This window comes from Aulonocara sp. 'chitande type north' Nkhata Bay, linkage group LG11 (genome assembly GCF_057382095.1).
Source record: "Aulonocara sp. 'chitande type north' Nkhata Bay isolate Kocher_YH1m ecotype deep benthic linkage group LG11, A_spYH_male_GT1.1, whole genome shotgun sequence".
In the NCBI taxonomy this organism is placed as follows: Eukaryota; Metazoa; Chordata; class Actinopteri; order Cichliformes; family Cichlidae; genus Aulonocara; species Aulonocara sp. 'chitande type north' Nkhata Bay.
In genome coordinates this window covers 21,617,636-21,640,760 of record NC_141354.1, presented here as the reverse complement: position 1 = coordinate 21,640,760, position 23,125 = coordinate 21,617,636, and the positions used below count along the sequence as shown (strand labels likewise).

The following is a 23,125-nucleotide window of genomic DNA, read 5'->3' as shown; positions in this document are numbered from 1 at the left end:
ACTTAAGACAACAGGTCACATGTATTACATGGTAATTGCATGTATGTGTTAATTAGTCAGATCCATCTACAAGAAAACAATAATGATTAAAGACTAAATCCAATCATATGCTGGATTACTGGTAACAGTGAGAGTAGCACAACCAATCATCCTGAATAAAACAACTACTCTTAAGAACTAGTAATAAAAGTGAAGTGATTTAACAGTTTGATGAGATCATCTTAGGACAGGGTGGGGGTTCAGCAGATAACACCTCTCCCTGAAAATCTTTCACATTGCCTCGTCATACCTGCCCACCCCCGCCGCTGTGGGGAGGTCGGGACTCCCTCTTTTACTGCCGCTGCCGTGCGTCTGCCCGTCAGTGCGCCAGCAGACCGCGCAGAGCGAACAGCGCAGCGCCACGCCGACCGTGTGTCCGTCACAGAGCTCCACACCTTCACTGGATTTCAAAGACAACAACAGCAACAGTGGATAAACTGAGCGAATGTGGTGAGTGCGGACAGAACTACGGCTTCCACCGCTCGGTTTTTAATAACATTTTTGTGCTGACGGTGATTTATGACATGTTGGAAGTTTACCGATCAGGCTGACTCGGACAGGAATCGACCAATCCGCTAAGTGATTATTTTGTACTCTCAGTGAGTTATTTTAGTAAGCGTGCAGTTACGGGTTAAACAGATGGCAAAGAATAAACAGGCTTTAAATAAGTCGGTATCTATTATTGGTTCATTATTATTCCTTAACTAAGAATCCAGAGACTCACCTCCCAGATAGCACTTCTGAGGTATTCTTGGATTAAAATAGGTTAAATATTAATAATCCTTAGTCAACAGGGTGTGTGCTTTCCTTTTTATATTTACTACAGGACTTCTTCAAGTCAAGAATTATGTCTGGAAACTTTATGATGTGTTGTTTGGCTTTTTCTGTAATGGATATCTGATTCTAGGTAGCTGTTTGATAAGACCATAAACATTTTTTTGTAAGTGGCAAGTGCATCCATTGATCATGTGCTCTGTAAGCCCTATATGTGGACGCCCTGGTTTAACTCAACCTTGAAGTCCAGCTGATAATAACTGCAAATACCACTGGCCTGGAGCAGCAGGTCTTTGCTTAGCTTTGATCTGCACTGAATATTTTCATCTGGATGAAATCAGGAAAATTGCCCAAATGAGGATCTGGTTTCCAAGCATCTAATCAGCAAAGACAAATTTTGTAACCCTTATAAGTCAAGGTTTTTTTTTTCTCTTGTAACCAGCCAATCATTTGAGACCACGACTAAAACTATAGGAGCTCATTTTAAAGACTAAGACGGTGCTACTTGAGAACTTTCAAAAGAATAGGAAAAAAAAGTTGGGGAGGAGCATTATGCAATTCACCCACTCTAAAGTGAAAAGACGGTCTCTTCCAAGGAGACAATCACGTGCCCTCAGGGTCACCTCCACCTTGACCCACCTCCACCCTTGCAGCTCCACCTCTCTTCATAAGGGCTCAAGCATCCTGAGTTGGTTTGATCAGCGTGGGGTCAGGAGCATAAACAACTTAACAGTCAGACTAAACAGACCACACATGTCTTGTAAACACATTCGGATTCATAGGTGAGCATGTGCCGGTTAGGCTGGAGGTTTGAGTCGTGCTTTTTGATGCAGCTCACGAAGTGGCTCAAATGTTGCTCTCGCTCGTACCTTCTCACAAACACGCTCAGAGCTTTTCGTGGCCATAATGCTGCTGCTGAGCACACTGTGAGTTTTCCTCAGCAGATGTGCTAGCCCTCCTCTCTAACTACTTTAAGGATGTTAGTGAAGATTTAAATATGAGACAAATTTTCCACACAGTCTTTGGTGAATCACTTTCCAGGCCTTCTATTCAATAGGTAGATTTAGCTCCGTCTCCTCCCTACCTTTCACTACCTTACACTTTTGTTTGAATCCCCGAATTCCGTGCTGAACCATGCTGAACCGTGCCCAACGGCTACGGTGATTCATAGGTCTTAAACGCTTACTGATGACATCAATCATTCAAACTGCATACACACGATTCAGTGCGCAGCGCAAACATCTCTCTGACTGAATACCTGCTTGCAAAATTACAGTGCAGAGGCGGTCGTAAACAGTCGCAGTTTTGTGCCTGGATTCATGTGGCAGTGTGCTAATTTTCCAGCAGTAATACAGCTGCATCTGTGTTTGATGCTGATCCCAACAGAGCAGACAAGAATACATCCTCCAGTTACAAAGCGGAAAGAGAGCCCAGGGGCGCTGAGCTGCTCACTGCAGTCTCCGTCTGAGGTGTTGACAGGAGCCCTGACATCATTAACATGACTAAATAAAATGTGATTTGGGTCTTTGCCTTCCCGCTTGGCTCATAGCACCAGCAGGGATATTTATGATGATGGTGTTATTGATGCAATGCTTAGAGGAGCATGCAGACTCATGTTCACTTTCTGACTTTTGAGAGTTTGGTTTGACGTAATGTGCATGTTCACAATATGAGCATTTAAACAGGAGCTGAGATCTAGCATCTCTCTGCAGCATGGGTGAAAAAGTTGAGCCTATATCACAGGACAGCTAGATTCCTCATCTTTAAGTCTTTTATTTTACAACTTTCTCCGTGTTTTGTTTTTAATGAACAGAGTTTTTTTGTCGAGGCTGCACAAGTGCATAATCTGATTGAGTTTTGACCACATTATAGCTGAATGCAGAGAACAAGCGGAAGCCGCAGGATTTTTCATGGTTTTAGTTCACAATGGGCCACTCATGTGTTTCTTATCAAAATTCAAGGCTCGGTTTTGCTTTCCTGCAGAGCAGGGCTTGAAAACGCAGCCTTTTAAGAGGCCATGTCAAACATTTGTTTTCTTTAAACCCTGTTTTGTTGCATGTAAAGACCCCCGAGTTACGGCGTGAAGCTTGAGTTTCTAATTAGAGGGGAAAATGTGCCCTGCTAATGACATCATCTTCCCCCTGGCACTGCGTTAAGTGACTGTGTGTGTGTGTGTGTGTGTTGTTTAACAGCAGCTGGTTTTAGACATTTGACGTTTACAACTGTGTGAGACTTCAAACACTCTCACACAAACCGTCGGGCTTATAATTTAGCTTTTATTGCTCCTTGTCGCCTTGTTTGGGCCGTTGTGGCAAAAGTCTCTGGGAACAGTTTTCAGGAGAGCTTGTCGATAAACTCAGCTTCTAAGTTACATCCAGAGACAAAACAAACCTTTTCAAACAGGCATGAAGTTGGCTGAAAGGAGAAGTGAAACCTACCATCTATGTAGCGAGCTTCTTCTCTTTTGCAAACTAGTGTGGAATCATATTCGCAGAAGTATCAAATTGATGTATTTTTCAGGCTTTTTTGAGTCTTTGCACTTAATTTTTTGACATAATGATTATTATAATCAGTCTTGCCACTCTCAGAGACCTGAGAGCATTACATCACTTCCATCTCCACGGGCTTCCGAACTCAATTTATAATTCATTGTGAGCAACGAAATCATGAAACATGATCTGACAGATCTCCATCTCCTGACGGTCCCCTGTGTGTGCGTGGGTGACAGCTGTGAGAGCGGCCCTTCTCCCCGCTGCTCTCACATCCCTGTAATTGTTCACAGTCCGACTGGGCGCCTCTGTAGCTCTGCCACATCCCATCACACTCAGCCGTGCCACGCTGTGTCCGCTCGACCGTGAGGAAGACGACACGAGTCTGGACATTCCCACTGACAGAGGAGGAGGCTGCCAATACAACTGCACGGACTCTTCCAGATGTTTTCTGATTCTGACAGAAGCGAGGGAGGAGAGGAGGGAAGAGGGACAAATCGAAGGCTGTCTTTCCGTGGCACTCGGGGTGCTGTTAGTCGGGAAGCAGGTCGGTTGATCGGTAATGAGAGAAGACAGCTGGCAGGTTCAGCAAAGGTTAACAACTAAGTATAGATGGCAGAGAGGACAAACAGAAGAGCTTAGTGTAAGGTCTTTGTGTGGGAGGCTGTGGGTGATTCTTGCAGTTTTTAAGGAGGAGTTACCTCATTTTAGTGAGTTTGAAATAGATGAGTGTTGGACTCTGATCTGTGGCATCTCACACTGAATATTTCAAACTTATCTGTCCTTTTCGTGGTTTCTTGGGATTGGACGTGCATGTTTTTAGCACGTGACGTTTCTTTTAATGGCCTAGTTTCTCTCTGGGTTTCAGTAGACATCACAAAGCTATAAAAAGATCTCTTTTTTAAAAGTTTTTGTGGCAGTCAGGATTTAGCTTTTGCAGTATTTCTAGATTTAGGGGGTATTTTGCTTACGTTTCGAGCTGTGTCGGTCAGATTAAATCAAACTGCACCCACACATTCCTGATACAGCCGTCTTGCTGCATTCGCTTTTTGACTGCTTACCCCTAAATAATTAATGATCACTGTTAAACACTGAATATGGGGGATTTTAAACCAGGGATTTTCCTGGATTAAAGCTGAATTGGATGAGCAACCTTCAAGTATCCAATCACCAGAAGTGTTTGAGAACGTTTACATTATAAGAAGCGGCATGCAGAGCGTTTTATTTCATCTGGAGTTGCAAACTTTTGCGCCCCGCCGTGTTGATTGCAAATCAATGCTGACACATTTAAAGTGGTGGAGAATGTGTGGGGATGCAGGAGGAGGAAGTAGATGGGCTCGGGGACACCATAGTTACAGATGACCCAGTGTTTGGGGACAAGGCACAGCTGGAGATGCTTTAAGCCTTAACCGACCCCAAACAGTCCTGTCACAAGTACTCACAAGTTAGTGCTAACCTTTTACCGCTAACATCAGCAACATGTGCTTAGAATAATTCTGCAAGGGTTTCGTGAGTGTCCTTTTAGCAACCCTGTGTGTGAAAAGAGGGTGGGGTTACACAGATGCTACTCTGGCTGTCTTTCCTTTTACTTTAACTTGGAGTTCTGGATTGAGTTGCTGTTCGCTCATATGTGGCCCCTGTGCTCTCACACGGCTTTAATCAATTCTTGTGCGCTCTTACTCATCTAGCTGTCAGTAAACTCTTTTAGTCAGTCATTGTGGAGAGTATATTTCTGCACTGTTTCAGTCAGCAAAAAGGCAGGTAAACCACTGTTTGATGTAACACCGCTTTTGACTTTTTAGTTGCTGCTAAAGCCTCTTTTGTCGCTTTGGTGAAGCCGACGTATGCCTGGCAGAGGGAAAAATGTGCCGACTTTGTGAAATAAAACATCTGGCAGTTGGCCAGACAAAGCTGTCTCTCAGAGCATTCACACCAGCTGAGAGCTTAACGAGGGTTCACAGTGTGAGAACACTGCTTCATAATTTAAGACTCTGGGAGATTGAGGGACATGTCCAGATTTATGCCTCTCTACTGTACTGTATAAACAGCCTCCGGGCAGGCTTTTATTCAAGGGGGGAGGGCTTTGTTACCCTGAGTTGCACAGTGCATTCCCAGTCCGGGGATGTGCCGCACACACACTCGCACACACACATTAGGTCACAGTGGTTTGTATTGCTGGTCACATAATCCAGACTGGCATGTGGAGGGAGCAGCAGTGGTGGTTATAGTTTACTAAACAATGCCGTCCAGTGCTGGGATATGTGCGTACTAACTCTATAAACGTAGCTCTTGCACACACTACGCTACACGGTTTCTTTCCCCCTTGAATGTACACGTGTCCCCCACAAAAACAGGTTATGTTTGGATCATAGACAGTATAAAAGATGGATGTAACCATGCTGATGCAACCCAACCCTCGAGGTGAGAGTCTTCACTGTCAATATTTTGGTGTTTTGAAAGTGGACGTGGCAAACATCCAAGTCAAAGCACGTTTATTGGCTGACAACAGGTTGTTTAAGAGTCCCTTCGGACTCTTAGAACAGCCACAGTTTATAACATGAACATCATCGTGGTTTATTGAGTTGAAGAGAGAAGAGACGAGAGTGGAAGGCAAAGCGAAGCTTTTACCGGTGGATCTTTGGCCACAAACTGTGGGTCGTGACCCAAAAAATGAGATGGTGGATACAAGAGGGGCAAATTTGCTCTCTCCGAAGGCTGTCCCTTAGGCCTTTATTATACATTCTGCATGCACTAGGATTCACTTCGGTCAGCTTGGGTTGGACTGACGTAACTTTTGTCACCAGACAGTGAATGTGAAGGCTGTGCGATGTCCGCCGACGGGCCTTCCTGTCTTTTGTGATGTTTGTGGATTCTTATATGGAGAATTTATAGACTTCAAGAGGATTTCAAAGAAGTATAAGAGAAATGACGACTAGGTCATGGTTTCCCCAGCTGACTGTGTCTGCAACAGAGTATAATCAAGGCTTCAGAGGTAGGGTAAGGAGCTTGGTCATTCTGGATGGGCTCCGAGTAGAGCCACCTAATAATAATGAAAGAAGCAAGTTGAGGTGGTTCTGGCATCTCCTAGGTGAGATCCTTTTAGGCATGTGCAAATGTTAAGAAGCTTCAGGGCAGACCAGGACACTGTGGAGAGATTGGCTTGGGAGTGCCTTGGGATCAAACCACAAAAGCTGGAGGACAGGGCTGGAGAAAGGGAGGTCTGGGAATCTCTGCTTAGACTGATGTTGACTGATGGTAACTAGTGATTAAGCCCATAAAGTAATCAGGAAAGTGTTTATTGAGGCTACAGAACAAGGGATCCAAGGTCTGTTTTCCCAGAGACTCCAATACAACCAGAAATATTTTTGCAAAAAAGTGTCAATGTCAGTATTTGGGAGTATTGTCACTCCTGATTTCCAACATAGTGTATTCTAGTAGTAAAGCTGGAAAAGTGAGAAGAAAAAGGGTGTGTTTTGGTTCTTGGGAAGTTCATGTATCACTAGCAGTACAGGGTAATACTTATTTGTAGTTAAAAACACAGCTGCTTCACCTTCATGGATAGAGTCTGGTCAGTGCTCTGCATATGGTTTATTTAGCAACTCACAAATACAAAACAGATTAAAAGTTTTACGGTTTTATTACTGTTTATGTTCACTGCAGCCGTCTCGGGTTATTAACTCGGAGTTGGTGGGACTGGTCCGACCTTTTGAGTAGTTGAGGGGGCTTTTCAGATTTAAATTCTGACTGGGAACTCGGAAATTCCGACTTCGACCTAATCTGGAACTCGGTATTAGCGCGAGGTTTGGGGTTTTGTCCACGTGCCTACCAACTTCTCTGTGGAGAATTTACATCACAGTGCACCAACTTCGCATGCTCCCCAGGCGGTCAACTTCAAGTGGAAGTTAAACAGGAATAGCTAATCGGCCGTCGGGCCTCCAGCTGTCAGTGTCCGCAACAGAGTATAATCAAGGCTTAACTCAGTACCTGCACAATTTCCACAATTATTTTGCCTGTCGCTGGATTTCACGGACATTTCATGGTCTCTGCTTACCACATTGCTGCTGCTTCCTTCCTGTGTATTCACATTTGAGATGTCAGAACAAAGGGCTTTATCAGTCTGACTGCCGGGTGACCTGCCTTTGTAGGACACGTTTTTCATGTGCGTAAATAGATCAATGCTCTGAAAACAGGGACAGTTAAAAATCAATTCCTTGTTAATAACAAAGGCAAAATGGACTATATAACTGTGCTGTTAGCAACTGCTCTCCAAATAACTGGTAATTTCCCCATAAATAAAACAGAAGAAGTGCCCATTTACACAATGATTACTTTACTGTACCACTATCATTTTAATCCAGTGTCTATGTGGATCCCTGCCTGCATTGTCTGGGTATTTCTCTTTGATCATATATTTTCTGTACATTTCTCACAGTGAGGTATCATAAGGCAGCTTAACATTCCTGCATTACTGGCAGGCTCAGGTGTCTCTCTATAGCGTGGATTATTAGATTTCCACGCACTTGGCACCTGGTGGACGGATCACAGGCCTCTAACTTTAGATCTTTACACTTATAAACTTTCTAAGTTTTAAAATTGGCATTCGGATGATAAAATAGCGTCCTCGTTCTATCTCGATGGAGAGCAGATTTTAAGATGCCTTTTATTTTCAGAGACTTTGACAGGCAAAGCTTACGTGCGTTTCTTTTTGCTTTGTTGTAATGTTATAGCTGGAAAAGCAAATAGTGATTCATAAAACTTTATGGTTCAGAGCTATTCGGTAATCACAAGTAACAGAAGCCTTCCTGAGCCCTGTGCTCAAAAGAAAAGGAACTTGCCCTGCCTGTTGATAAAAAAAATAAAATAAATATGCACACTTTATCCTGGAGCTGGCCTTATCGGCGTAAGCACTGCTTGGGTGTTACAGCCGTGATAAAGGCTTGGCTTCCAGTATAATGACTGTAATAGGAGGGGGAGATTGCACAATGTTAATTAAATTACTGTAATGTCAGGGTGATAGCTCTCTTACTGATTACCTCAACATACAATTACAGTCTCTTCTATTAATTAAGCTACTTATGATCATATTTTGACTGATTAGCCAGTGTAGTATAAACAAATAATGCTTGTTACACTTTGCCCGACTCTTATATGCAATATAATACCTTTGCTTTCCACTGCTAAAATGTTTTTTCCAATGCTATAAAGTAGAACTGTGTCAACATTTACAAATAGGCTAATTCATTTTATTGATTATGCTGCAGAGCGCAGAGTTAATCGACTGATAATTAGCACTTATGTTCAAAAGGCTTTGGTTTATTGTGAGTCGTTTGCTGCCTTGGGTAGACCTCTGTGCTTTGATTGTGTGCTTAATTTTCTACTACAAGATTATGTAAAATCAGCAAATAAAGACTTGACTTTAAGTGTAATGAAGTCATTAGTTAATTATTAGCTGTGCTGTTGGCCAGCTGTGATGATGTAAAATAGTAAGTTGAGATAATTTAGGTATGTACGTATATGTGCAATCTTCCTTTATTAGCTGAATTTTAGCTCATAACTATGCTAATGCTCCTAATACCTGATTATCAGATAAGGTCAAATCTTTTTACAGTCTTCCCTGTTTCGTTTTGGGGTTGTTGTTTTTTTCATTCTTGGCTTTTTTTGTATCCAGTTCTCATGTACTTGTACCCACACCCACCATTAGCCTGAGTACATGTTTTTGGCGTGGCTCTCCAATGTTCAGTTGCCCCCACGATGATTAGCATTGAATGACAAAAGAGCCAGAGCAGTGTGTTTAGAGCGCATCTTGTCCAGTTTACAGTTTGCAAAGAGGTCTATTCAGGTTGGGGGTTTCTTAAGCCATCCCAGGTGGCCTGCTGCTGCTCCTCATGAATGCGGAGAAATCCCTTGCGTAGCCTCGAACCGTAGATCACGTGGCTAATAGCACTGAAGGCCTCACAGGCATGATAAGATTTACAGTTGGCTTTGTTTTTGAGGGGGGCAGTAGCCTATCTATCATGTGTCTTAATCTCTTACATTTTATTGTCATCATGTTGTTCTTTTCCCTTCCTGACTAATGAGGCAGACCAAGTCTGACTTACCTATAGGAGACCATTGTTGGAGCCCGTTAATGATGCGAAGACAGCCCAGTTTGTCTCTTTTGTTTGGAGGGGAGAAGACAACGCCTCCTTTGCTTTGTCCTGGCCCACGACAGACTTCTTGAGTCCTGTGTTTGCAGTGTTGGTTAATGACCGAAGCCTGCGGTCATGAATCGTGGCTCATTAGTGGCAGACACTTTTATCCACACTGTAGAGACACTTATGTGTGCAGATGCTCCGTCATGACATAAAGTCTTCTTTGAATGAGCGTTGGTTAACGTTTGAACACTGAGACATTTCAGTCCATTAGGGAGGATTGTTAGTCACTGTCATCCTTAATAGTTGTGCCAGATGTTCATATAAAGAAAGGGAGAAATGCAAGACAGTGAAAGAGAGGGAAGATGCTGGAGATGGCCAGTTGGCTCTTTGTCAGCAGCAGATGCCCCTCATCTGTCCAAAGATTAATTTGACAGGTGCAGAATAACCTCCCGAGAGCTTCAAAGGTGGTCTTTTTGAATTTATTAACATCTTATCATGTGTTTACTTCACTAAATACATAATTCACAGAGAAACTTCCTTTAACCTTCTGATCCAGGACCAGCTGGGTTTTCTCTGGATTTCCAAGCATGCCTCGATGAAGCTATCCTTCTAGAGGCTCGCTTGAAGCAAACAAACACTTCCTGGGTCTTTTTGTGTGTTTAGCTTCTGGGGCAGCACTTTCAGAAGAAGAACCACCTGACAATATAACTGATAACGAGGCCTAAATGTGACCCGCTTTGTTCTCTCACTGGGTCAAATGCATGTGGCACAAACAGTGCTGCTGATTAAAAAGAAAAACGAACTCCACTGTGCCTTCCCATGACAGGTCTCTGTCCAAGCATTTTGATGTAGCATGACACAAAACATCTGGTTCCTCTTTAGCTGCATGGGGGCGCCTGGGTAAGCCTCCCCTGCAGGATGGTCCATCCGCTTCACAGAGGGGAAATGCGGGAGAGATGAAAGGCCGAGAGAGGAGAGGCAGATAGACAGACAGAGGAGTTTTATTAAAGAACACATCGATGGAAATTGCACAGACATGGAGAGCTGGTGATGTGAGAATTCACTGATGTCTGGTTTTTGGAGCTCTGCTTTCTGCTACATGTCCCAGGTATTACCTTTGCATCACACGTTTGATGTTTCTGCAGACTCTTCTAGTTTGTTACAACCTTGTAGTTGGATAAAACAGCTGTAGGCTGTTGTAATTATTTGTAATTCATCATTTTTTCACAGTGCCTGAAACATTTGTCCCTACATGTCGGAATCTGGTGGGCAGTGTTTGTAATTTTTGACATTTGGATGCGTTTGCAGCCTGACAGAAATTCCCCAAGAGTTTGAACTTCCTTTTCTGGGTTTCATTCTAGCAAAACTAGTTCAGTCAGTTTTTATATGTACAATCTAAACCATCAAACTCCTGTTGTGTCTCAGCTCACTTTTACGATTGTTGGCTTTTCACCCCGTCTTTAAGTTTCTTCTTATTCTTTTTTTGTTTTTCATGTTGTGATGTTTAACATTCATTGCAAAGCCTGTATGTTTGGAGCCCGCTTTGCTATACATACACATAGTCAGTTCTGATAAATAGAACAAATATATGTTGGCTTAAGATGGGAAAAAGCTTTTGAAGATCACACTGTAAGTAACAGTAAATGGAGCAGGAGATGGAAAGAGATAGAAAGAGAGAAGGAAAATATATGTTTACAAGAAGAGAGTGATGGAGTAGGGAGTGAAATGAAAGGGCAGAGAAGCCCTGTAGCATGTGCAGAGGAGCTGAAGAGTGGGAAGTAACGCAGGAGAGTGCAGGCAAATGAGCTTGGGTAGCAATAGGAAGGAGAAGGTGGGGTGATGTTCACTGTAGAGACGAGAACAGAAGGGACGGGTTTAGAGGTTAATGACAACCTGCAATGAGAGACAAAAGAAGTCGTGAAACACGAGAGAAAATCCCAAGGCTATCTCATGCTTTGCACAAGCTTCAAGATCACAGGAGAAGGTGCTGGGTACTAATTTGGCTCATTATAGTCAAAAGAACTAATGGCAGCTATTGTTCTCCAGCAAATCCCAGTTGAGTCACTGGTGTCCCCTGTGGTTTTGTGCACATGTGTGTTCCTTCTTTCTGGTTTTCCCGATTTCGGTTTTAGTGTTTTATTATATTATGTTCAGATAAATGCCTTAAAAAATGACCTCTGATGCTACTATTCATATAATTACAGTCATAATGGTTTAATGTGGATATCAAGCACAGTCACATCAGTAAGTGATCCCTGTGAGACAAAAGCTCAGGCTTTGACCTCACGCATTTTTTTCACTCTTGGGTCTGTGTGATGTCATTGTGAGTGGTTAGTATGGTCGTCATCATTAGCCGTGAACAGAAGCCTGCTAAACCTTCTGGTTGTGAGGGGCAGCCAATGAGTAGAAAGTTGGCTTGAAGAGAAGGAGATGAGTTTAGAGGGACTGCACTAAGACCCAGTATGAAACAAATAAGGATTATCTTGAACTGTGAAATCTTGCAAAGCTACCCTAAGTCCAAGATTGAAGAAATGGAGCTAAAGATGGCCATAAATCCCAACACTTACACCAATGACAGTCTTCTTAGTGCAGTTGTTCATTCATATATTATGTTCCAAACCACTGTGATTCACTTAGTCATGTGATGTCCCAGATAGCACTTTGAGCAAGACGTAACCTATGAAAGTGGCTTGTTTTCTTCATGCTCCTAATGTCACATTCATTGAACGCACACTGGCATCACAAGAGAACACAAAAAGCATTGGAAGTAGAACAAATACAGATACTGCATATTACTGTGGTTTTCAAGGATTAGCTGACATTTACCAGTTCTTGTATTCATATATTGTCCTTGTGTTCTTCATATTTCTTTCTATATTTAACTCCACCCCGTCACTAGAAAGTCACTGTTAGCATTAACAACTTAGTTTAGGCTCCTATGGCGATAATCTTCTTTAACGCTGTGGTAGCATTACTCTCTCAATTTTTTATTTTGAACTCAGATGGGGATCAGAAGAAAGAAGAAGAAAGATGCCTAATAAATACCCCATAACTCTAACCACAGACCATAACCTGCATCCTCATTTCCTCCACATTTTCCACCAATTTTTCTTGGGTTTTTTTAGCTTCCACACCTGTTGTGATTTTTCTCAAAACCTACCAAAACAATGGCTGACTTTCCCGAGCTCCCACATACCCGACATCTGGAAAAACTAGCCGGTATGCCATTTCCCCCATCGTCAGGTAATTTATAGCGCCATTTGACAGGGTTCCTCAGGCGTATGGAGACTGAATAAGGGTAGAAGGTTTGGTGAAATTCTAGCTCACCTTCTTAAATATCAACAATTTGATATTAGCAGTTAGAGGCACAAGAGTAAAAAGAAAGAAACATATAAAAAAATTGATTGAAACACAGGAACTGGAAAGTGATGTAATCAGCTATAATGATGTTTATTTAATGTAAGCTAAGTTGCTTATTTTGTAAAACAAAAATATGAAAATATTTTTTTAACTTATGAATGTTATAATTTACATTAAGAGGTTAAATAAAATAGACGCACATAGAGTAAAAAATTGTTTAAAGTGATATGATTTCAGAAGATTTCAGTTTCAAGAAAATAAGTAATAATAACATGCGAGTGTGCATGTATGACTTTTTCAAGAAACTGCTCCAGTTTTATAAATAGTTGGATAAATTATGTGTGTTGTTGTTTTCTTTGTTTCGTGTCACTCTGTTATCTGATTAGTATTAGTCAAAAATATAAGAAAGGAGTATATGTTGTGGTGTTTTTGCTATTGCCGGTGTCATGTGGTTCATCCTGACTGGAGACACGGATCCTCTTTCCTGGTCATTCATTGTTTTAGCTTTTGTGAAGGAAAAGCCAAAATAGCATTTGATGACACTTGAGGGACCTGAGAGAACAGTAAGCGCAACGGTATAACACCCTCCTGCTGTCCAACACACCACAAGGGGCATTTGTCTCCCCAGATGGACTTTTAATACATTTTGAGGGAAGGTGAATTGAAAACACGCTCCACCTGTGGCCCCAGAGTATAAATACCAGCTTCAGGTTTTAAAGATGGCTTCTTTGGCTTTCCAGCTTGCACTTGGCAGACACTCGCTGCTTTTCAGACAGAAAGGCTTTCACAGCACCCAAACTCTGCATGCACCCCTCTTTCATTTACAGGGCAGCCCCTCGCTGCCTTGTGCTGGCACACACACACAAAGAAATGCTTACAGGAAACAAATACCCATGACCGCATGCACTAACACGCACATATATACACATACATAGACATATGATAACTGTGCCGGGATGGTGTAAAGCTATAAATACTCCTCAGGCTGAGGCTGTTATAGGCACGTGCACCCTCCTCCCCGCTTGCTCCACCAAATCCTCATATAGCAGGAAAATGTAATATAAAGCAGAGCATAGTAATTTTAAAAAAAAAAGCAACATCTGTCACGGTGCCATGCCTCATTAGTTTTACTGTCTTTACTGAACTTTTGTAGTGGTTTTTCATTTAAATAACAAGCAGCATTACTGTGGCTATAAAAGATCCCTTCAAAGGTGTTCACCAGCTTTATTTTGCATTAATTTAAAGAAGTAAGCTACAGCAAGCTGTCAGAAACTTTTTTTTTTTTGCCTCTCCAGTTACACATCATGTTATTTGAGTCTAATAGCTGTGACAAAAAGAGGAATTAGTATCGCGACTAGTTTTTTTGTCCTGTGTTTTCGGTGATCAATAATAAAGGATGTTGAGTTTGCAGTCATAAACACAGCTGAAACAATTGTTCTAATAGGACATCATAATGAGTCTCTCTGCCTTCCTGTTCAGAAAACAGGTGGAGACGGACATGTCATCATCCTGTCTGGACAGCAAACAGTGCTGTATCCATGTTTCCATTCATTCATCAATGACGGGATATTGTCGCTCCCCCCCTCCAGCTTTAAATAATCACAATCTATGATCGGCTTAAGGCACCACTGCCTTTGAAAGTAGCACTGAGAACTAAAACCACTCTCTCTCTCTCTGCCTCTTCCAGGGGTCCACACAGGTGAAGAATGCGAACTGCTTCTCCGCCATCTGTCCATCAACAAATCAAGTGCATCGGTGCCGGCCACCCTCAAGTCAGCTCAACCACGACGGGCGTCAAACAAAAGTCTTGACCTGGCGTCCCTTAAACGCCCTGTGCAAAGCAAATATTTGAGGCTGGTATATCTAATTTCTCCCGGCAGTCGCCACTGAAAAGATCAACAGTGAAGGGTGTTGTTGGTAGAGAAAAAGAGAGAAGAAAAAGTGGGGGAGGAAGAAGTAACCCTTTCAAACTACACCCTGCCTGCTATTTCTGCTGCACTGTGGGCAGGGAGCATCTCATTTGGGAGAGCTTCAGGCTGACAAAAAAGGACTTCCCTGTTCCCTGCCTATCCAGATGCCTTTATAAATACTGGATAGAGATATCAATTTGCCTGGGTTCTTACACTGCCCAACAAAGAGTCAGTTGGCTATCTATAGAAAAAGTTACAACAATCTTGGATTTTGTGGTTTCCTGAATTGCTACTTGGTCTATTATTGTTCAAAAAACATTTAAGAGCTGTGAGTACAGGAATGGGAGCTGCCAGTCCTCTATAGTTAGAAACTTTTCTAAACGCTCCCACTAGGCTTGAAATTTCACAGAGCTTACAACAGCTCACTGTGGGACGTCGGGAGCTGTGAGTCAGTTTGGAGGCTGCGGTTTTGATGTCTTTTCCAGCTCGGTGAATTAACATGAAGCCCCTAACGCCAATTGGATCTCCTTCACCTCTGAGGCTTCTCAACAAGGGTCCAGACTACTTGCGTAGGCAGATTGATGGCGGCGGTCACGGCCGCTCAGTCAGCGCCGTGGAGAGACTCGAGGCAGACAAAGCCAAGTATGTTAAAAGCCAGCAGGTGATCAACACCAAGCAAGAGCCTGTACTTGTACCCTGTGCCACCCCACCGCCGCCACCCCGGCGAGCAATCACCATCCCTGCAAGCCTGACGCCTCATCTTCCCCCACAGCGTCCGTCCAACACTCCATTCCCTCCGGTCTGTGGCTCCTTCGCTGCAAGAGACGAAAATGAAAACGATGACTCGAGAAAGGAGAACAGACGGACTTCTGTCGATGTTGAGGCACATAACAGGAGCAATGTGAACAATGCGCCCCCCAGCCCGCGCACACCTGGACTTAACACCTTGGTAGCGCCACACAGCGCTCCCATTCTCCGAAGGAGTACAGGCAAACGCATGCTGAGGCCAGACTCCCTCGTCATCTACCGGCAGAAAAAAGAGTGCAAGAGCCCGAGCAGTACAGCGGTGGGAGAAAACAATAACATGGAGATAAAGGGCTACAGTTTCGTCCGCCGCCTCTTCCAGGGATCCATGAGGGAGAAGAGTAGTGGAGGTGAGAGCAGAATCCAGAAAATGGTCATCGGTGAAGAGAAAGCGTCATCCCGGGATGGCGACTCTCGCATGTCTTGGACCAACGATAAAGATGCGCCAGACGGGGGACCGGGGAGCAGGAGGTCCAGCAAAACTGACCACGAGCGCAGCCCAGAGTCTGCCCCCAGCTCCGGGTTAAGCTGCACGCTCGAAGAGATTAAGAATGGCTTTACAAATGGCACCGGCGATGGAGTTACCAATGGAAACCACTCAAACAAGCATGACGATGAGAATGACCCGTGGAAACGAGCGTCACCACCGGCACCCAGAAGACAGTTTGGAGAGTTGCGGCGCTCCAAGTCAGACTTACATCTGCGCTGCTCAGTAGCGTTATCGGAGCAGGAGCATTTCTTTGACTTCTGCGGGCTGGACATAGATATGGTAGAGCGTCTGGGTCGCCAGAATTTCCTCTCAGGCGCCAGCTCTATAGACACTCTCTCGTTGGCGCTCCGCAGCGTGGGCGGGGACGTCTGTGGAGGCTCGGAGCCCAGTGAGTTCTCCCGCCACTCAGGAGATGGACTGTTTGAGGAGGAGCTGGCTGAGCAGCTTCCCACTGGCGTGTCAATAATTGAGAGAAATGCTCGTGTCATCAAATGGCTTTACGGGTGTAAAAACGCCGCCCGTGAAGGACCCAAAGAATCAACGGTTTGATAGCTGGACAAGGATCCCTGTGCCATTGAGAGCTGTGTAGGTGTTGTGTAGTTCACATAAATTTAAAGTACGTTATCCTCTGTGGGCTGCAACAGAGTGCAACATTGTTTGGTTTTTTAACTTTTGAGGCTCAAACAGTTTCGTCAATCGAATCTGGCTTCAAAATATGATTTGAATTTTTACATTTCAAACGAGAGTCAAAGACGCTGGATTTGTTTCAGTGGTCAACATTCACAGGATTAGCATTTCATGACACGCATCTACCTTTGCTCCCTTCACTCCAAAGTCACAGCTTCTTTAAATTAGAGAATAACTGCTAATACTTATATCCTGTCAATCTGATTTGTTGTATTTATAGAGCCTAAGGAAGTGTTTTGTGACCTTTACGGCAAATGGAGCTATTTTCCGTCGCATTTTTTCCCCCATTATCATAAATGTGTATGAGTGTGTGTGTGGAGTGGGCGCTGGATTACTGTCCTCTCCATTTGTAGCTTCTTTTCATTTATTTGCATAACCAGATAAGAACTGATTTGAAATGAGCCCCCTGTGAATCCTCACAAGGCACATAAGTGTGTGTTTGTTTGACACAGTCAACCCAGCTTAGCCTCCTTGACATCACCGCTCTTCCTAATGACTAATTTAAAATGGAAAACCACTAAGCTATGTTTTTTCCAACAGGAAAAATGCTGTGTGAGTGTGAAGTGAACCATGAGTACCTCATTCGAATCTGTCCCAGTTTAGTTTGTGTGTCGCTTTTCTTTTTTTTTACTCCTTAAACGCAGGCGTTGGAACAAACATGTGAGGCACCCCCATGGGGTTGTTAATGCACTGAACTGGACAGAGTGAGGAAATGACACATAGAAATATAGTTTTGACTCCTTACAGATATTTCATCTCATATAATGTTAATCACTGAGCTGGATTCAAAGAAGCTTCTTTGTCCTGAAAAAAAAGGAGCCATGCTTAGCTAGTTTTCATTATTTGAAATTCATTTTTCAACCCTTAGTTAGGATCAGTGTTCAGGATATTTAATGTGACCCACTCACAGATTTCCACACCTATTCAGTGGTCACTGCTGGGTAAGCTTAAGAGTTTCAGGAATGAAAACAGGAATAAACACCCTGTCTGTTCTGTGACTGTGAACTGGATTCAGCAGGCGAATATTTGTGTTTCACTGAAATTTCATATATATAAAAAAGTAATATATTATAAGAGTAAAAGAACTCAAGCTGACAGGCCTTTCCTGCCAGATGCTTTAGGATGTCATTTCCACCATCTGGCAGCTTACAGATGTTAACTCGGTCAACCCGATTCCCATCACAAAACATGCAAAAGGGGCTGAAGCCGCCCTGCTCTCCCTGGTAACCGCAGATCCTACCTCACCTTCACCTCATCCATTCTTCAGTTATTCCCGCTTTATCTTAATGAAAGGTCATTTCCATTGCTTGCCCTGGACTGCGCCACTGTAATGTGAACTGCTGAGGTATGTGGAGGTTAGACTGAGAGTATTACTGAACTCAAGGGCATGTTATTGTTGTACACGTGATAAAATAACGCAGTTACTTGCAATGTCAATTATTTTCTGTATTAATCATGAGCATGGCACACTCCTGAGAATCTTTCCACCTGGATTTTTTTCAGATCTCCCTGTTAAGAAAAAAATAAAAATTTGTTTGCATGTTTTGCAAAGTGGCGACGTAACTTCTGATTCTCCTTTTTTAATTTCACACACGAGAGGTTCGGCTTTTATTCCAAAGAAGTTTGTGTATGATGTACACAGCAAATAAACACAAAAATGAAACTATCTTCGAGTATGTGATTTCTTGCCACCTTGTTATGTTTTTTTCTTGGCTAATTTTGGACAGATTAACCACCGATTGCGGCATAAACACAAGAGAATGTAAGAAATGTGATGCTGTCTCGTCCTTGACTCTTTGTTGCTTTCCTCCGCCACATCACGTCTCATTTTTCCCCATTATCTCAAATGGCTAGGCGCTAATCCTTTTGGCATTCCCTGCATAGCATACTCTTGAGAGAGCAGCAACAGGTTGTGTTTATAGACAAGGAAGCCTCTGTGTGGCCTGATGCTATGTCTACGCTGTCGGAGCGCAGACTCTCCACCCTGTCTGCAGCCTCCTCCTGACACTTTTTGTGTCTTCTCTGAGTCAGCATTTGTTTTCATGCTCCAACTCACAGTGGTCTGAAATCTTAAGAGGAAAATCTAAAAATATTTTGATTTGACAATGATATCCGTCTCCCTAAATCTAGTCACAGCTTTAAAAAAAGCTTTGCTTTTAAAAGCAAAAACGACTGCACGCTGACACTTATTGGAGACGTCTGTGGACCTACTGAAAGAACACCACAAAGCACAATCTGAGTGGATTCTGCAGAGGATTTTTTTAATGTAAAACTTTCCCAAAGTCAGAGGAAGTGATTTATGTTTTCATGATGTGAACCCAATGCAGATTCTTGTGCCAAGAGGGGAAAAAAAGCTTTTTGGCTCGTGCACCATGGGATTGCTTTGCAAAACCAATCTGCAAGAACTACTTACACACAGGCCTTAAATGGTGCTGATATGGTGCCATTTTACAAATGATTGTCATTTGCAAACTGCAAATGAACTTCCAAATTCTGCAGTCCAGTGGTGCAGGTAGTAGCGGTGTGTTCACACTACCAATAAAACAGCAACTAACTACATTTTTCTATATGAAAGCCAGAAATATGAGGCTGCAAATTCACAGTAAACACGTGCGGGTGTGGAAAATAAAGGTTGAGCTGGCCTCAAATTTTTTCATTCCTATAGTGAAGCATCAACCACTCTCTGGCCACTCTGACCACTTAATTAATTACACTAGTATCCCTTAATTCTTCATGGCATAAATTCACCAAGGTGACTGAAACATTCCTCAGAATTTGGTTCATGATGACATCACAACATCACACAGTTGCTGCAGATCTGTCGGCTTCGTATCCATCATGAGAATGTCCTGTTCCCATGCATCCTATAAGTGAACATGGAGAGAGGTCTGGTGACTGTGGAGGCCATTTGACTACAGGGAACTGTTTGTCTTACTCAAGAAACCAGTTCTGGTTTGAGCTGAGCTTTGTGACACGGTCATAAAGGGACGGGTATGGTGAGCAACAATACTCAGATATGCTGCGATGTTTATATTTGAAAAATGGCAAAAAAAATCATATTTGGCATGGTTGGATCTTAACAAGGTTCCAAGTAGAGCTTGCAACAAGAAGAAATTGGAGTGAGACAAAACGTGCAAAAAGTGAGCATGCAGTTTATTGAAAGCAACGCTTAAACTGAAACAGGCTGTTTTACAGCTGATCAAGGACAACATGCCTTTAAAGGCTAAATCTGTGCAAAAATGTGTATTCATTGTCATTTTCGGTCAGATAGTCACACTGTCATAACATTTTGATGGCCAAGGCAAAAAAAACGTTCCCTTTTTAAATGTGGTCAGGTTGTTGAACTGCACAGCAGGGTCTCTCGCAGCGCACCATCACTGCTGAGGTGGGACACAGTAAGGCAGTCATTTGGAATTTCGTAACCGATCCTGAGGGTTACGGAAAAAGTCAAGTGGAAGACCCCCAAAAATTTCACCAGCACTGAGCCGGAGGATCCAATTGGCTGTCTGTCAAGACACTGGACGATCCTGGACCCAAATTAAGGCCGTTACTGGTGCCGACTGCAGTCCCATAACCATCAGACGCCATCTGAGACTGAAGGGCTTCAAAAACAAAAAGCGTCTTCAAACTTTTGAAGAAACAAGGCTCATTTGGTTTTAAGTGTCCGAAAACATGCCAAGAAAATATCCCTCACACGTTACACAAACACCAGCAGCCTGAAAACTGTTGATAAAGGGCAGAATGGATCCACACTTTCATGTTATTTACTGAAAACCTGAATGTTGAACCAGAAATTTGAACTCATCTGACCAGGCAACATTTTTCCAGCCTTCTGTTGTCCAGGTTTGGTGTGAATTGTAGCCTCAGTTTCATGTTCTTAGCTGACAGAAGTGGAACCCTGTGTGGTCTCCTGCTGTCGTAGCCCATCTGTTATGTGCTCCAAGATGCTCTTCTGCACGCCTTGGTTATAAGAAGTTGTTATTTGAGTTACTGTTGCCTTCAGCTCCAAGCAGTCTGGTCATTCTCCTCTGACCTCTGGCATCAACGAGGCATTTTCACCCAGAAAACTGCTGCTCACTGGATAGTTTCTCTTTTTTTGGACAATTCTCTGTAAACCATAGAAATGGTTGTGTGGGAAAATCCCAGCTGATCAGCAGTTTCAGAAATACTTAAACCAGCATGTCTGGCTCCAACAACCATGCCTCATTCAAAGTCACCTTTCTTCCGCGTTCTGATGCTCAATTTGAACTTCAGTAAAAATTACAGAAATGCCGTAAGACAGTTTTTTATACTCAGTGTCCTGTCATTACTCCAAAGTAAAGACATTTTGCTACCTTTAACTCTGTGAGCTCTGAGTCATCATCAGTGTTGACCCCAATCCTACCTCCAGCCTTTTGATCTACTGATTGACAGCCTTGATAGCTGTAGCAGAAAAATAAATAACAAAAACACACAAAAAAAGTCAAAAGAATGCATATTTACAAGGTTACCGTGAGGGTCATCACTGATGATGATGACTTGGACCTCTCGGGGTTAAAGGTAACAAAGTCTATCATTTAGCACCTTAAAGCCTCCACGCTAACTAGTGGTTGTCTCCAGGGACATAAATTACCAATCAGATCTGAGAATCATCTTTCTAGGCAAGTGTCCACAGAAAACAGCATATTTCCCCAAATATGATCTATTCCTTTAAGATATCCAGATAAGCTCTCATCAGGTGGGCTGTTTTACTGCAAACTGCTCAATTATTCACTGTCCACTGAGCAGCCCCGGGATTAGTCAGCAGATGACTCATTTAGCAGTTTACAGAAAAGAGTTGACCAAATTCACAAAGAGGCTTTTCCCAACATATATGATTTCTATTGTAGGGAGTTTCCCTTTAAAGAAGCACAACACAGTGTGAGGATATTTAAGCAAACAAACATCTGACATGTTCACCAGTTTGCACACACTGAACAAAGCTTTTGCAAGGTTGGCAAGTTACAACAGCAGCACTTACACTGTACAATAAGTGCACTCACACAAGCACACACGCTAATCTAATTTCTTTCTTCTTGTATACCACACTTCCTTTCCTTCTTTCTGTCTTTCCCAAAGCAGAGCAAAACAATAGCCCTCCTGTTTGCCTGCATCTCTGTCAGCTACGCTGACCGGAGGGCCTGCTGTGACATCCTGTTTTGGGTTCATAGGACAAGGTTTAAACATATGGTCATGTTTTGGGTTTGGCTTTTTTTTTTCTCAGTCTGCCTGGAAATAAACAGACAACAGCTGGAAAAGGACTATTTGGGTCTGATTATTACAGGGTTGACGAGGTTTAGGCTGGTCTAGTGCTGAGCAAGCAGAAAGACTGAACTGGTGTACCTGTTAAAGATTTTAGTGTGCTTGCAAAAAAGGGAAAGAAATGCCCAGTAGTTTGAAAAGTGATAAACCAGCAGGAATCCAGCACTCCAGGCTTTGATGCTGCTGCTGATGTGTTTTTTCACTCACTTTAATACAGACACACACACACAGACACACACACACAGACACAAACACAGTCCGAAGACCTTCCGTATCACACTTTTGCCAACCAGCACATGTGGATCAGCAATCTTTTGATCCATTTATGACTTGATAAACTGGATATTTCACTGAATGAAATCTTTTGAACTCCCCTCAAAACTATTTTTGGTAGTTTAATAAGCTGCAAATGTAGACTTTTAGCTTACACAGGAAGCCGTTGTTGTTCCTCTGCTCAAAGGCCTCCAGTACCACTAAAGCATAACAGACTTATTTCTCAGACAGTGGATGGAAATCTGATTCCACTTTACCAGGGGTTTTAAACACTTACAAGGCTTTAAAAAAAAATCTGGCACTACTCGGTGAAACAAAGCACAAGTTTCTTTTCCACTAAAGCTTCTAATTCAGCTCTTTGATAACACCTTAGGTCAAACACTTCTGTGCTCGTGTGGCCTCTGACTGCGATCCATTTGTAGCTGGGATCTTTCTTCTGTGCTCTGAGAAGTAATATTGTGTGTCAGGGTTAGCATGGGTTGTGAAGTGTGTCAAATCTGGCCTAGTTCTTCTGCGCCAGCAGCTTCGGCAGACTGCGGATGTCTACGCTTGAGAGAAGCTTGGTTCATGACTCAGAGACTGAGAAAGTAACAGCACACGCACACAACCCTGGCACACAGTGGACTGCCAGGAGAGAAGTCAACTATTTCAGCTGTTAGCAAGGCACACCTTCATCACAGATGTGCTAGAAACATCAACAAGCAAAGGTGACCTGTTTGATGCGGTAGTGGTGGTCATCTAAAACCAGAGGTGTGGTGTAGGAAAACAGCTCTGTCCTACTTCCACACTGATTCTGGCATGTGTGTCAGAGTATAATCCTTTTAGAGTAGAAAGGGTGATAAAAAAAATAAGATGAAATATTTGCCAACAAGTCTTTTGACTAAA

The 23,125-nt window shown here is 42.9% G+C and overlaps 1 protein-coding gene across 1 annotated transcript; it reads left to right on the top strand.

Moving 5' to 3' along the window:
• The first annotated feature begins 365 nt into the window (after nucleotides 1-365).
• On the top strand, nucleotides 366-18,335 carry fam110d (family with sequence similarity 110 member D). Its single transcript, XM_086311100.1, has 2 exons — nucleotides 366-489; nucleotides 14,484-18,335. Exon 2 carries the CDS (start codon nucleotides 15,206-15,208, stop codon nucleotides 16,547-16,549), a length of 1,344 nt encoding a protein of 447 aa, XP_086167226.1. The 5' UTR covers nucleotides 366-489; nucleotides 14,484-15,205; the 3' UTR covers nucleotides 16,550-18,335.
• The last annotated feature ends 4,790 nt before the right edge of the window (nucleotides 18,336-23,125 follow it).